This window comes from Macaca nemestrina, chromosome 6, assembly GCF_043159975.1.
Source record: "Macaca nemestrina isolate mMacNem1 chromosome 6, mMacNem.hap1, whole genome shotgun sequence".
In the NCBI taxonomy this organism is placed as follows: Eukaryota; Metazoa; Chordata; class Mammalia; order Primates; family Cercopithecidae; genus Macaca; species Macaca nemestrina.
The window spans coordinates 135,475,714-135,492,733 of record NC_092130.1 but is presented as its reverse complement, the minus strand read 5'-3'; the positions used below and the strand labels follow the sequence as shown (position 1 = coordinate 135,492,733).

General features: G+C 33.8%; 1 protein-coding gene across 1 annotated transcript in view; it reads right to left on the bottom strand.

Moving 5' to 3' along the window:
* LOC105487501 (hyperpolarization activated cyclic nucleotide gated potassium channel 1) overlaps positions 1-17,020 on the bottom strand; it is a 440,263-nt gene that overhangs the window by 115,408 nt on the left and 307,835 nt on the right. The window contains exon 4 of the mRNA XM_011750962.3: positions 10,785-11,003. Within this exon, the coding sequence (XP_011749264.1) occupies positions 10,785-11,003 (219 nt within the window). The remainder of the gene's footprint in view (positions 1-10,784; positions 11,004-17,020) is intronic.

Here is a 17,020-nt window from a genome sequence, read left to right as displayed (position 1 = left end):
CTACTTGAATAATCACATTCTTGGCTGGACACAGCCATTGTGTGACTCAGAGCCTCATTCCCTCTTACAGCACATGGGACCCAGTCCTCTGGATTCTCCAGGACCAGCTCAGCTCTATAATCCTCCTGCCAGATACCACTAAAACAGAAGGAGCTCTCATTGTAGTAAAAATACATTTTATAAGTTGACCATATTTTAGTGGAGCTGGACAGGAGTCCTTCAACCAGAGTCTTATCTAAATCAATTGAAAGCTATCTGGCATGGTCCTCCATTGTATTGTGCCACAGCAGTGGGGACATTTTAGTTGCTGAATATTGTACTTATTGTATTTACCATTTTTCTGTTACTCCTTCTTGCTTGGTTGTAGATTTTTTTTTCTTTTTTTGACAGGGCCTTGCTCTGTCTCCCATGATGGAGTTCAGTGGTGTGATCAGAGCTCACTGCAGCCTCGACCACCCCAGCTCAAGTGATCCTCCCACCTCAGCCTCCTGAGTAGCTGGGAGTATAGGTGTGAGTCATCATGTTCATCTAATTTATTTTTCACTTTTTCTAGAGACAAGGTCTCCCTGTGTGGCCCAGGCTAGTCGTGAACTCCCTGGTTCAAGCAACCCTCTGCATTGAACTCCCAAAGTGCAGGGATTACAGGCATGAGCCACAGCTCCCAGTCAACCTTTTTCTTTTTCGCTTTCTCCTCTGTCCTTTCTGCGCATCTACTTTTAGCAGCCCTGCATGTACTGCTACTGTGTTGCTTTTCTACAAAGTTCAGAGGTGGAGCTTAGTTCAGGGGCTCATTATTACTAGCAATCTGAGCTCCAAATATGCAAGTTATTTCTGTAAATGAAAAAAATTATTCATTTCATTCTGTAAATGAAAAAAAATTATTCAGTGCTCTAATAAGCTCATCACTTGGAAATGAAATTTAAAAATCATCACACATTAAAATAAAATTCAGTATTTTATGTTCTCATTGGAGCAAAAACTTGAGTCTATTTACATCATTTAATAGAAATCTTGAATACTCTCTAAATATCACTTAATAACACTCTCATGCTAAAATTTATGGTCATTTTTATTATATATGCCAATCTAAATATTTTAATAGAGGCTCTTCCAAAATTGCTAAAGTAACTTTTAAATTTTTAGTTAATTAATTCTAGTAATAACTTCAGTAAGTGGCAGACAGCAAGAAATCTTTTAAAATGAATATACTTTCTAAGAGAATTTCATTTGGCAGAGCTTAAGCAATGAATATGGAATATAATCATTTATGTTATATTATAATCTGAATATATGTTTCTATCCTTTAAGTAAAATACTGGTATAGTCAGAAAAAAAAGTTAAAAATATTTTGTCCCAAAGTGGTTTATAGTTGTCTCATATATATATCAAAAGTTTTTAATTTGTATTTTAAGTTCATAGTATCAATATATTCAGTTCAAAATGTATGAGTTATTTAATATATCTTCAGAGAGAAAAATTTTGACTTCAGAAAGTAAACTATAATATCTTACTCTTATATTATTGTTTCATACTATTTATGATACAAATAATATAATTTTGTTTAATACAAATTTCATTTTCTTAAGAATGACAGAGAAAAATCCATGTTAGTGATTCCCAATAAATGATCAGATTACAATAGAAAATTCAGGGGAAAACATTATTGGTAAATAAATATTTTACATAGTGAATTTTTTAATAACAGTGATATCTTTGTTAATAAAGAGGATACATTTAACTAATGTTTTACTTAGCGGCACTTCATTAGTCCTGGTAAATAAGATACAGTGTATAAGATGCATTCTAGATAATGCAATTCAACATTTCTAACAGATGACTTAACGGAAGATAGAAATTTTGCCCTATATTTTATTATTTTGCCACCTCTTATCCTGTATATCTCCACATTCTCTGTCATCTATCATCTTACAGCACCAGGCCATATACAGTAGTCCTCATTTATTAGTAGGACATATGTTTCAAGACTCCCAGGGATGCCTAAAACTGCAGATAGCAGATATAGGGTTTGGTGCTATCTTGGTGCTATATATATACACACACACACACACACACACACACACACACACACACACACAATGTTTTCTCTTATGCATATATACTTATGATAAAGTTTGATTTATAAATTAGGCATAGTAAGAGATGAACAATAACTAATAATAAAATAGAACAATTATAACAATATACTGTGATAAAAGCTATGTGAATGTTTATCCCTGCAAATTTCCATTTGATATTTTTGGACCATGATTTACCGCAGGTAAATGAAACTGAAAACAAAAACATGGATAAGGGGAGGGCTATGATCTCAGTGGTTCTCCATTGCTTACCAAACCAAATACAAACGATTTTAGGCCTTACATCTACTATTGTTTTTCAAGTACTCCACTGCCCATTCAAAATGTATGAACTGCCTAAGAAATCCCAAGTATTTTCCTACCTCTTCATCTTTGTTCTTGCATCTGTGGCACAGGCCACTAATTTCCCACCTATATCTCTTCTCTGCTTGTTCCCTATGGATGGAGTTGTTGGGTAATCACAGTTCTGCTTAGTTAGAAAACAATTCTCAGCCTCCTTGAGTAGAAACATATTAATAATTAAGTTCTCATCAATGAACCATAAGAAGTAATATGCCTGTCTCTTTGTGTTCTCTTCCTCTTGTCATGAGCTGGAAGACAAACATGTCTGTGGCACAACTTCAAACATGCAGACAAGAACAATACCCTAGGGTGGTGGTGGTCTCTGGACCTGTAGCAGCAGCAGCATCTGAGATCTTGTTGGAGACACAAACTCTCAAGTCCCACTGCAAATTTAATGGGCCAGAAACTCAGGAAATGTGGCCCACAAATCAGTGTTTTAACAAGTTTTTCAGGTGACTATGATGCACACTAAAGTTTGGGAAGCATTGTCCTATGTGATAGCGGAGGAACAATTTGAACGAACCTATATTCACAAATGGCCATTTGGATCTGTACCATCCCACTTACTCCTCTCATTTCACAAAGTTTATTTGTGAAATCATATAGTTCTTTAAGTTACTGAATTGTTGAGTCTCTGTCTTACAGAAGTTTAGCATTTGTCCTAATAGTATTTTTCAATATATAATGACTATTTAATATTCCCACTCTGCTTAATATGTCCACCTGTTAAAATGGAAATCTCACCTAGGTCTTTGCAAGTTTGCACTGGAAAACTGTGTAATGCCAAAGAAGACCAGGCCATTTTTGCCTTCCTTTAATCTATTATACACACTGTTGACTGACATTTTTTAAAAATGGCAAATCTAATCTCATCACTCTTCCATTTCAAATTGCTACTAGACTTCCAATGCATTTAAGGTAAAAGCATGGTTGCCTAGGCCTACAACATGTCACCTAATCTGATCCCTATCACCTTCTCCAGTCTTATCTAGAGTCATTTCACCTTTCTTTCTGTTCTAGTTACACTTTCCATTTGTCTGTTCACCAACTGTGGTAAGCTTCTTCATACCTCAGTTTTTTCTCAGGAAGCTCACTTTCATGTCTTACTTCTACTCATCTTTCCGGTCTCTTCTCAAATGTAATTTCTTCTTCTCTCCCTCCCACCCCTCCCATTTAACCCTACAGGATTCCATAGGAATCAAGTAAAAAACCTTAAAATCTCTTATCTTGCCTGTACATTTCCACACATAACATTAATGTTTTAAAAATTGATGTAGTGCTTTCTATGAATCTTTCTATTGGATGTTATGTCCTCCTTACCCCACCCACTATATTACAAGAAGCTTGATGAGGGGAGGTTCCATGTCTACTTGCGCACTATGTGCCCAGCATCTGGTACTAGGGCTGACACATGGTTAGCGTTCTACAGGAATACATGGAGTAGAGGAACAAAATAGATTATTTGAAGCTCAAATAACATGACAACTTATAACTGAAGACTATTGGATCCTACTTACTTACAAAATTGTTGCTTCCTAAAGTTTGATTTATTAGAGTTATCTCTACCTACTTAATATGCTCAAATTCCTGCTTAACATATTTGTATTAATGATTCCATCAGAAACAATTTTGATCAAGGAATCTTAGATTCTAGATTAGGAATACATCATATCTCATGCACTGTTGTGATTTATTTTTTTAAAAGACAGTTTCAATTCCAACATACCATTGCTAAGTTTTTCAAAGGATATCCCTTTCATAATGTGCAATCTCATCATTCCAGAATTCAAAACTATTTTTATGCCATAATCTAGGCTATTTCACACTTCCCCAGCAAGGTAGCTATTGTTTCATTCAAATTAGACTATTCAATATGTCTCATACATCTCTACCTCAAGGCCTTTGTACACTTTGTTCCTGTCGGTCAGAAATTCTCTCAAAAGTTTGACATTTTTCGGAGACATTTATCTCATGGTGACTAATTCTGCCTGCTGATTACTTTTTCATTCTTCAAGGTCCATTTCCAGTGCATTCCAGTAACGTGGCTAACCAAACGCAAGTTACATGCAGGGTGATTCTTGTCAATCTGGGTTCTTATCAGATTAGTGGCTCCCTGGCCACCAGGTTTCCCTGTGAAAGTGCTTCACAGTTTGTTTCTATCTTGTGACATATAAGGAATACAAACACAGTAAGAATACTCAAAAGAGAACTTTGGGGAGTAAACTCAAAAATTCAAACAGTTCTAAAATATCAAATGCATACATCAATTAATTAAATGGAAAATACAATTCTACTTTAGAACTATAACAAGAAGCTAACATATGTGCTGTAAAAAATAATAAATGTAAACAGCAAAAAACTAAATGAAGGTTTAGTTTGGAGAAATCTTCAGCACTTTGCACAGTCCTGAAACTGTGAATACCTACAATATACATGTAGGACATTCCAGCATGTAACTTAGAGTATTGGCACGAAAATTATCACTGAGGAAAAGGGATGCCATATGCCACAGTGGGTTATATCAAAATACAAAGTTTGAAAAATCATGGGATATGTGATTACAATTGGTAAATTTCTATTTTTCTATTTAGTTAAATTAGCAGCCTCAAACTCCCTCCCTTATAAAGACTTACTCCAGACTTTATAACAACACTTAGTTAATATAAAAATTATTTGCCCCAGATGAGAATATAAAGCAACATTGTTGTACCAGGAGCCTGATTTGTTAGCAGCTCCAATGGCTACATTAAGTTATTCCAAGCATTGTCACACTGGTGTTTTCCTGCAAGAGAATCTCACAGAGGTTCCCAGTCCCAGGATCTCCCTCGCCTGAGAACGTTTGGCTGTACTACCAATTTAACATAAGTATATTAAATTCAGTTCCCTGGAAGCAAAGTACATGCTGTAGCCTAACAAAAAATTTTTGACTAAGATACTATGTGGGAGTTGTACCCAAGGCATTCTTATTTGTAAAGGAAAGAGGAAAGCATTTAAGAATTATGAAGGAAACAAAGTGAAATGCTTCATTGAAAGCACTTGGATCTCAGAGCTAGCTCTTCCCCTTGAGAATAATCCTAATGCACATTAGGGTATCAAAACATTTTTCATTTAAGTACTCAGTCAATATGATTTTTCAAGGTCAAGATCATTATAACTTCAAAGTCCCTCTGCTCTTCTGAAGGCAAATGCTACTGAATGCTACAAAATCAGCAAACCAAATTAGCAACTCAACTAAGCTTCTTGATATAATGAAGATGGACTATAAAACAGGATGCAACTTTTTTTTCTTTTAAAACTAAATAATAGTATTATTCATAAATGATCATGGACATTACTCCAAACTGTTCCTCTTTGCTCAGCCATTATTCTAGTCATATAACTTAAAAAAATTGAAGACTTAGAATTACATGACAACAATGACAAACTCTCCCATCTGTCTTTCTGAGACAGGAGGCTGCATCATCTCCTGAAGCAGAACACACCCGTGATTAGCCCAAGACTAAGAAATGGCTTCAAATCTGATGAGAGGTACTTTGATAATATACCTCCTGCTCCCAGGGAAATAAATCTCAGAATTCTAGAAGAGAGAGCAGATTGAATATTTCATTTCTAAAAAGTGATCTGTGTTCAAGCAAAATAAAAAGAAGTAAATGGTGCTTATACTCCCTCTGGACAGAGAGAGTAAATACGGTAAACAAATGACTATATGATGGCATGATCAAGAAAGATTCCCACAGCCTTCCAAAGGAAAGGGCAGAATCTATCTAAATAGTGAAAGGGGCAAAAGTACTTAAGGAGGTGGGATGAAGGATGTGGCAGGTAAGAATCACTTGGTATGCTGAGAGAACAATGATCCTTAAGAATTTAAGGATCCTTAGGAGTTGATTTGGTGCCACTCCTCCTACAACCAAATTTTTCTTGAAGAGCATATTACCAAGATAGTATATATCTTAACCATAATTATTTTATTGTAAATGAGCTGAAATAAACTCTATTGCAAATGGGATTTGAATAGCTTGAAGATAAGAGCAGGTTTTGGTCCCTCACCTTTTGTGTCTGGGTGTACCATTAGCTTATAAAATTTGAAATATTAGGCTGATTTAAAAAAAATTAAAAATATATCTATGGAATAAATTCATGTGACAGTTCTGTTTATGGGCTTTCATTTACAAGAAATAAACAAGTATTTATGGATTATTAATTAAAACTAAGCAATTAAACAAAAACATTTGCCTGAGCTAAACAGGTTTAGAACATTATATTTTTGGTATGATTCCATAAAATTGTATCATTTTATATAGGTGGATAATGATTACATGTTACTCTTTTGTATAGCTGAGAGAGTACTTACATTAAACTGTACCTTCTTTTCCAAAAGGCCACTAATAGGCATCATATATAGGCCAGGCATGGTTCCTCATGCCTGTAATCCTAGCACTTTGGGAGGCCAAGGTTGGCAGATTACTTGAGGTCAGGAGTTCTAGACCAGCCTGGCCAACATGGTGAAACCCCGCCTTTACTAAAAATACAAAAATTACCCAGAAATTGCTGGAACTCGGGAGGCGCAGGTTGCAGTGAGCCAAGACTGTGCCACTGCACTCCAGCCTGGGCAACAGAGCGAGACTCTGTCACAAAACAAAACAAAACAAAACAAAACAAAAAAGCATCATATAAACTCTTACCAAGATTAACAAAACTTGATAAATTTGTCATTTTGGAGAAGTTTAGCGTTTTTATTTCATATACTTGATAAACTGAGACTCAGCACATTCTTTGGACATTATATAACATCATCAATATTTGAATCTAGGTATAGAACTGTCTTGGTGGCTTGGTATCTTGTGCCCTGCCATTAGAAAGCACAGTCCATTTAACAGCTCATTTTGCACCTGCCCTGGATTTATGCAGTCTGATTCATAGTTTCAGGAAGCTATCCAGTCCATAAAGGGATTTGGAATTGATAATCTCCTCACGTATTTAAAGTTATTCTTTGGTAATATTCAAGTTGGTCATATTCATGTTTTAATTTACACAATGAAAGTCTTTCATATATATCAAGTATACCAAGGTGAGTTGCAAATCCCTGAATCTTAAGTCACGATTTTTATTGTGCCAAAATTCTTGCTCATTGTAAAGGAAGAAGTGAACACATAAAGCTGCTATTACTACAGTTATTTGAATGGAGAGAGTGACATAACTAGAAGTAATAGCTTCTCAGGAGTGCCCAAATGTATGAACTAAGATGTAGTAATATAAAAAAACAAGGTGATCAAAAGGAGTTTCATTTCATGAAGGCTAGATGAACTGCAAGTATATCTAGAAAAGAAAGTGATCACTCAAATCAGTTTAAAAAGAAAGGAATGGTCATCATGGAGAATTTGTCTTTATAGGTTAATTCCTTTGGACATTAGTAACTTAAAATATATGGAGGCTTGGCATGAAGGTCAAAGATGGCATGTTAAATCTTCAGGGAACACACATTTACACTAAAAAACACTTCTGTAACATTGTTTCAATCAACATTTCTGAACTTATTTGACCAGGGCATAGTTTTTATATATGCATAATACTGACATGTCTGTGGACGTGGCTTTTGGACTAGATGAGATACAGAAGTGTCTAAAAAGATGCTAAGTAAGGACTGACTCTGTCCTGTCCTCATTGAGCTGCTAATCTGAGAGCTATCAGAATATTACTTATGTAAGAGGGTGTCTTCTATGCAGGTAAACAATTGTAAATGGTGATCTGAGGATCATAATTCCTGGAGGCTTCAGTCTTATCAATTCTAAATAGAGATCAGGGGATAAGGTGAGATTTTTCCTGATGGAACTAGTTAACACATTCCTTTTGAGAGAGAAGTTCCTCTGCTGTGAGTCCCGTTACAACCCCTTTTGGGATAGGGGTGTGAAAAGGCTACTTTCTGACACCTGACATATGGGAAACACTTGAAACAAATTCATTTAAGGATCTTTGAAATAAGCTCATGTGGTTGGGAGACATGGATCTGGACTCTGAATAATAACTGAAAACATGTAAATAGTCTGTGAACGCCGGAGTCTGAGGAAGGCTAGATACACTCTCCTCATTGGTTTGGACGAGAAGGAAGAGGAGTGCTAACAGATTGTCTAGGAGAAGGATGCATGAGTACTTCTCTGTGGACTACATCTGAACCATATAGGAGGGCCAGCATTGCATCTTGGGTCCTGCCCAAGAGTGACTCCTACCAGAATTTTACCTAAATAAAAAGATAATAATTTAGCCAAAACTCAAAGAGGATAAATCATCAAAGAAGATGCATATCACTCATCCACTATGTAAAGCCATGCTATAAGATTAAATTGAAATTTAAACATATACTTTTCACAAAAAGTACAATTTTTAAAAGTAACATAATGTCCTTAAGACCTATCCTGGATTATACTGACTAAAAAATGAGTACAGAACTTTATAACTAAACTTCTTGATAGAACTTGGTTTCTAGACCTAAAAATTTATTCTTTTAAATAAAAAAATTAGGGGTGGTGGTGGGTGCCTGTAATACCAACTACTTGGGAAATTGAGGCAGGAGAATCACTTGAACCCCATAGGCAGAGGTTGTAGTAAGCTGAGATCAAACCACTGCACTCCAGCCTGGGTGATAGAGACTCCATTTCAAAACAAAAATTATATTCTTTTAATCAGCTGTTCCCAATTACATTGCTCCAAGTGTCAGTAAATACCAAAGGGTTATACTAGTTTTCTTGTCTTCTATCAAGCACTTATAAGATCAAGAACTTCATGACTTGAATTATTACAAACATCACAACATCTTTGCATATAAATATCTATGATTCCATAAGTGAATACATTGAGTTTCCAAGTTAAAGTTGGCTAATATAGGAAATTTAAAAACATAAACTTTGTGAACTTATTTAATATGCAATAAAATGCTAATCACTGAAATCCTGGAAGTTGAAGATTTGTTTTCTTATTGAGAAAATGTATAGCAATGATGCAGACCAAAAAAAAAAAAAAAAAAAAAAAAAAAAAAAAAAAGTGTGAAAGGGACATTTTTATTAAAAGCAACATAAAATGAAAGAAAAACAACAGTGTAAGAGAAACATCAGATATAACATGATATAGTCTTATCTTAAATCTCCATAAAATTAGCCCAAATTCCTTTAAGTATATAATTCTTAAATTCACCATTGTATACAGTCTCTTGTTCCTTACTATGTTGTTATTTCTAATTCATTGGGAGACTATTTAAAAATGAACCTCAAAGCAATTTTTGTGGTTTACCTTTTCATTACTTCAGTAATAAAATGCCAGCTTGTTCACTGTAATAGCTGGTGGCAGTGTAATTATATTCAAGGGAAATATCTAGGTTTCCGTTCTCCTATTGTGTGATTATAGTGTTGAAAACTTCTAAATAAAGCAGTAACTAAAAACTTCTTTGGCATATTGAAAATAATTCTGAGACTAAGTTGTTGTCACTCACCAAGAGAAATATTCTAGAACCATTTTAATCATTACTTTCAGAAATGTTCTTTGGCAAGGTGCATGACTCTGTCAGGATCAATAAAGCCCCTACATTACACATTGTTCCATTAATTTAAAATATTCTTATTTATCGCTCAGAAAGCTACTGATGTTTGGTCAAGAATATTAGTACGGTCCAAATACCCTATATTTAGCCCTAGCCAAAGAAATTCTTCATGTGAAAAAAAAAAAATCCAACGAACAAATCATTGCCTATATTTACTTTTTCTCTCTCTTTTGAGAAAAGTTTAGAGCAGCAATCATTTTAATTAGCACACTGAGCATAAGAATGCATCATAGCAGTTGTTATATCCAGTTTTAAGACTGGAGAGTGTGGCGACTTATCTAGATATACGGGTAATATATGCTCAGCTAAGCATATGGATTGTAATATAAATTATGATTATAGATGAGGGGGGTACAGAGGGACATGTACAATAGCTTCCTGTCTCCACTTAATCAACTAACATTTTTCTAACACATACGAGAGAAGGTTTATTTTAACTATTGAAATATGATAAGAAAATGAGCCATGATAACATATTCTATCAGCTTTTTACATTTTGAAATATGTAACTATTTTTTTTTCTGTAGATGCAAAGTCACATTTTAAAAAATATTATTCAAAAGACAAATGAGAAACAAAAGATATGATAATTATCTTGAAGCAACCTCAAAATATCAAAGATTGTGTGTTTTTACTTTAAACATTTTATCTCTTTTTTTTTTTTTATAGAGGAGATAGTGTAGTTATCTTGAACACAATTCAATCTACTGGTTCAGGTTAGCTGGTTAAAGACATTGGAGATAAATAAAACAAATTACCTTCTCTTGATACTGCCGCCTCGAAGAATCCAGAGACTGGATTAAAGCAGTGGCATGGCCGACAAACATGGCATAGCAGGTGGCCCCGACAATCATGCTCAGCATGGTAATCCAGAGGTCAGACATGCTGACTGGGGCTTGGGCTCCATACCCAATGCACAGCATGTGACTCATAGCTTTGAAGAGTGCGTATGAATACTGCTTTCCCCAAGAATCATTCTGGAACATAACAGAAAAAGAAAATTGACTGAGTCATTAAGATGGCAGAATGAAAAGTGAGAATGATCTGTACACAGAAGCATGATGAAATACTGAATACTGGAATAATCCTTACAATGGAGAATTTACAAATGTGCTTCTCATTAATTGTGAATTAAATGATGATGTTTTTCAAATATTTCCTACTATGATGAAGTAGAAACAGTCTGCTGTTACTTACATGCACTCTTTGTCAGTTTTAAGTTTGCTGTTTTTAAAACTAAAATTCCTTTTGGGACAATGGTATGCCATGTAATAATGCCAAGAATGAATGCTTTAAGGTTTCCAGGAAATGTGGTCAAATAGTATTAATAATATATTTGTAAGCTATGAAATGCAGCAGACAGTATGACACATATAGGCCAAAGTATAGACATTTTTATCAAAACCATGAAGTTCAGATTTTAAAAATCCATACTGATATAGCTATATAATCCTTAATACTATAGTTTTTCTAAATAAAAATTTAAACAAATATATATTGGAAATACAGATCTGATAGGTAAATGGAAAGACTTCCTTGAAGCCCTCACTCAAAGTGACATACATTGTAATTTGTGTCAGGATTGAAGACAGCTGAATCTTGTTGGTTTTTTATAAAATAATAAAATGAAATAGGCAAAAGAACATCTTGGCTTATGTCCTGGGGAAAAAAAAATAGGAAATGCTGACTTCGGAGATTACTTATTAGTTGTAACTTCTGACGTCATTTCAAAACAATTGCAAGCTCAATTTTTTAAAAATGCTGTTCAATGTATCTTATCTAACTTTTGTTAAAATTTAAATTATTTTTTGGATAAATTTTATTGAACTCCCTAATTCAAGTATTACACAATTTATAAGAGCCACAGCAAAATGAAAATGAGGGGGGTCTATTTCAAAGTGCAGGAAAAAAAATGTTGTTAAATATAATAAAACATAAAGATTTCTCCTTTAAAACTATTTTATTATTTATAAAACCTAATGTGATAACAGTGATAAATGAGTAACAATATAAACTTACAAATTTTAAAAATTAATATTTTAATGTCATAATTACATGTAATATAATAAATAATACTGTATTAATGTGATATTTTGATCATAAAATTTTTCTGGCTTTTCTGAAATTCATTTCTTAGATTATCAAAATTTATATCATTATCAACTTCATTTTCAGTGATTTCATTGACAATTACATCAGTTGCTCTTGGCTATTGCAAGATTACAAATAATTTTAAGTATTTTTAAATTTAAAAATGATCTTTCTATTAATTCAAATGTTATTAAACCTATTAGGGGTATTTTATAGGCTGTGAGATTAGGGTCAACTTCTGATAATTTATTTAAAAATATATATTTGAGTACATTTGGAGCTGATGATTTTCATAGAACAACTTTTCAATAAATATTTAAGTCATCATGCCAATCAGTTTCATACCAATTTCACATAGAATTCAGTTTTTACATCTGAATTTATTTTTTTAATTAAATTTTTTACTTTTAGGTAATTATAGATTTACATGTAAGTTATAAGAAATAATATAGAGAGATTCTATGTACTCTTCTCCCAGTTTCTCCAGAGGTAACATGCTGTAAACTATAGTATAGTTTCATAGCCAGGAAATTGACATTGGTATAATGTACTCATCTCATTTATAGCTCACTAATTTAAGTGTACTAATTTGTGTGCCTATATGTGTGTGTATATTTATTTCTATGCAATTTTGTCACATGTGTAGGTTAATGTATTTATTACAACAGTAAAGACATAGAACAATTCCATCACAAGGGTCACATATACTGCCTTTTATTGAATTGAGTGTTAAATTTAAATGTATGCAACGATGTTTTAGTGTTTCTTCTGATATTTCCTGTAACTTGTCAAGGCTGTGCAAAAAACTGAAAGTAGTTTCAAGATTTGCATATAATTCAAAATGCCTGTTTATATATTGTATTGCTATATTTTTAGTTACAAAGAAAGTTTAATTTAAAAAATTATCTTCCTTGTTAATAATTGGTTTAATTTAAAACTTCATATAAAAATAGTGTTATTTTCCATCAAATGCGAGCCTTCAATTTAATTTGTATTTCTAAGTTTATGGACATCTGCTGTGCAATTTTGCAGCAGCTTTCAAAACTGGACATTGTAAACGCTGAAGAATTCTAATGACTTTCTAAAGTGCTTACTGCTGTGCCCATGTGTAACATTTATTTTGTAATAATTTATTTACAAGGTTTACTGCCTGAGTGCCATGGGTATTGTCTTGGAATTTAGGTGGGAGATTTAAAATTAAAATAGATACTACAGGGATAGTCCCTTGGGACTGATGAGCAAGCTGTCTACTTACCATGGGTGTTCTCCCTGCCTGCATGGGTAGCCACTTTCATCTCCCACGACTGCCTTTGTTGCTGCTGCTTCTCCTGCTGCTACAGATAGTCACTCCTAATCTGGGCCTAGTCCTGGTTCGGCCACATCAGCGACACATAGCATCCAGACTGCTGAGTCATGCATATGCTGCCTTGCTGCTAGGCCAATTGCATGTCTCCTGTGCCTACAGGCTTGAATCTATGTGTGTGCTGTTGCCATCCTGCAGTTCTGCTGCTCATGTTCACACCCTATTGTCCCAGTGGACTTCACTTACAAAACATCAGTTCAAAGATAAAATTATTAAGAGTTTCAAGACAGCAGGAGCAGAACATTAAACCAAGCACAGGGTTCTTTTGACAGTGAGGGACCCTGTGCAACTTCAAGGTCACATATCAATGAAGCCAAACCTTCATTTGTCAAATTAACTCTTAACTTATCATAAACTTTTCAAACTATTTTGTTTTGAATACATATGGATAGTTTTGTTTGTTGTTAATGGGACTTTCCAACATCAAACTTGTAGATTTAAAAAATAGAACAGAAGATTTAAAAGCCTAGTCTTATAAACCTTGGAACTGCACATAGCTGCTAAAAAATAAATAAAATAACTAACCCCATTTAGCTGAAAGGATTAAGGTTCTTAAAGTGAAATTCGCTGTTAATTAATTATAATAAAAGTCCTGCTCATATTAAACTATAGTCTCTATAAATGTATTTGCATGCAAATAAAAAATAAAATTTAATTTTAACACAAGAAAATTACTCATATGTCATAATATTTTAATATGTACAAAGTATAATAAACTCATGCAAAAACTCTTATTTTGGAGATTGAGCAAACTTATACTTTTTTATAAGTGAAAATGTATAATACTCAGAAATACATCTAAGATTTCCAAAATTCTAGATGGTCCATGAACAAGAAATGGTATATTTACATTTACTAAAATGTAAAATCTAATTTAAGATTTCCTTTCTCCACTTAAGGGCACAGAAGAGGTATACTGTTAAAGCATCTTGATGTATTTAGATAAAATGGAAATAATAAAAAGTTCAATGGGGTGTCAAGTGGAGACTACACTTTAATTATATTGGTATTGTTTATTTCTCTGTGTATGAATGGAGGCAGGGTATGGAGCTGGAAAAGAAAGTTTAATTCAGTTTTTCAAAATAATGCAGGTATGTCTATTTTCATTTATCTCACTAGAGACACAAAACACACACCTGCATATACATGCTCTTAAGTGACTTGAAATATATATTAAAAATGCTTGCTTTTTTTTTTTTTTTTTTTTTTGAGATGGAGTTTCGCTCTTGTTGCCCAGGCTGGAGTGCAACGACGCCATCTCAGCTCACTGCAACCTCCGCCTCCCGGGTTCAAGTGATTCTTTTGCCTCAGCCTCCCGAGTAGCTGAGATTAGTGCCACCATGCCCAGGTAATTTTTTTATTTCTAGTAGAGACGGCATTTCACCATGTTGTTCATACTGGTCTTGAACTCCTCGAACTCAAATTCCATCACCTCAGACAATCCACCTGCCTTGGCCTCCTAAAGTGCTGGGATTACAGGCTTGAGCCATTGTGCCCAGCCTAAAAATGCTTTCTTATTTTTCAAAATCATGAGCAACTTTTCTATTTCCCATTTTTCCCATGTTTCAATTCCTCTCTCTCCACCTATATTTCCCGAAAATCAGGTATGGATTCTGTACCTTTCTCCATGCTCATATGATCACACACACACATGCACATACACACATCCACGATTCTGGCTTTTTTTCCCACAAAAATGAATCTTATTATATATGCTCTTATTGTTGTTATCACATATAAAATGCCTCCAAATAATCTGTTGTTCATATAACTATGCAATAGTTTGTTGATCATACCATAGTTAATTCAATTTACCCATTGTTCTCCAGCTTTTGCCACTACAAACTATTCTTTAATAAAAAAACTTTATCCATGTATCTTTTCTTTCCATCAATAAGACTCCCAAGAGTGTGATTATTGGTTCAAAGAGTAAGATCTTCAGTTTGATTTTAAAATATATTGCCAGATTGATTCAAAAGACAGTACCTTTTCCAAAACAATGTGTAAAAATATACTGTATCACCTTATACAGCGAGAAATAATAACCCATTGTTACTTTTATTAGCATTTCCCTAGCAAAGGAATTTGAGAAGGCATTCATGTGTTTATTTACCAAATGGACTTGCTCATCTCTAATGAATTTTTTTCCTTATTAATTTGCAATGCCTCCTTGAAGACTGGATATCACCCTTTTAACTGATATGTGCTATAAATATTTATTCCTAATTTATCATTTGCCCATTGACCTTCCAATCATATAATTTTTCATATAAATATTTCAATTAGTTTATGTAGGAAAATTAAATCTGTGATTTCCTTGGCAGCTGCTGGATTTCTCATGATGATTCAAGAGGTATCTCTAAATAAGATTATTCCTATGTCCTGAATGCTTTTTCAGATTATTTTTTATATTTACTTATACTTACATGTGTTACCTAGAGAAAGGTTTCTTTTTGTATATAGAAAAGTTCACATTTCCTTTATTCTAAATAAATGGATTGTCTTTTTTGCCAGTATATAACTTTTAATAAATCACTAGGTCTCCATATATAGAAAAATATCTCTTTTATTATATATTGTCTCTATAAAAATGGTATTTGTTTCTGGGCTCAATATTTTGTTTCACTGCTCTGCGTAGTCACTTTTATACTGAGTTTTAATTAAATAAAGTTTAATTAAACAAGGTCCTTGTTTAAAAAACAAGGACCCATCTCAATTCCAACAGGGGTTTAAACTGAACTACTATGTGAGGGAATTTGAGTAAGAAAATGGGTCATGCAGGTAAAAATCCAAAACATGATGTTTGATGTGGAATAGGAGTATTTGGAGGCTGAGAAAAGTTACCAAACCCCATAGTATGTGTGTATACATATATAAAATTTTAGCCAGTCTAAATTGTAGAGAAGAAATAGGAGAGAATAGGGAACATACCAGGAAACACAGTGATGACCAGAGTCTGAGTCCTTAAAACACTTTCTGTATAAAACGGGAAGCCAGTGAAAAATTTTGAGCAGAGAATGCTATGATCTAAACTCTATTTTAGGAAGATTGATCAGGCAGAGTTGTAGAGTGCTGATTCTTAACTAAAGATGACTTTACCACTTAGGAGACATACGGCAACATACAACATCTGCAGACATTTTAGTTTTCACAACTGGCAGATATCTAAAAGGGAGAGTCCAGTGATGCTGTTAAAATTCTGCAGTTCAGAGGAGACTCCCTCTCCTGCCTCACAACAAAAAATTGGATGGTCCAAAATATCAGCTGTGGTGAGGCTGAAAAATCCTTAGGTAGAGGAAGGATGTAATAAGGACCAAATACAGGTCAGTATAAATGTTATTACAAGTTTAAGAGAAGTGAAATGAGAACTTAAATAATATAAAAGTATAAAGCAACAACAATAACAATTTTGAGAAGATAATATCTACAGAATGTAGAATATTAGGGATTCATGGAAAATTCAGAAAGATTAATGAAATATAGGCTTTCTCTCTCTCTCTCTCTCTCCCCCTTCCTCTTTCTTTCTTTCTTTTTCTTTCT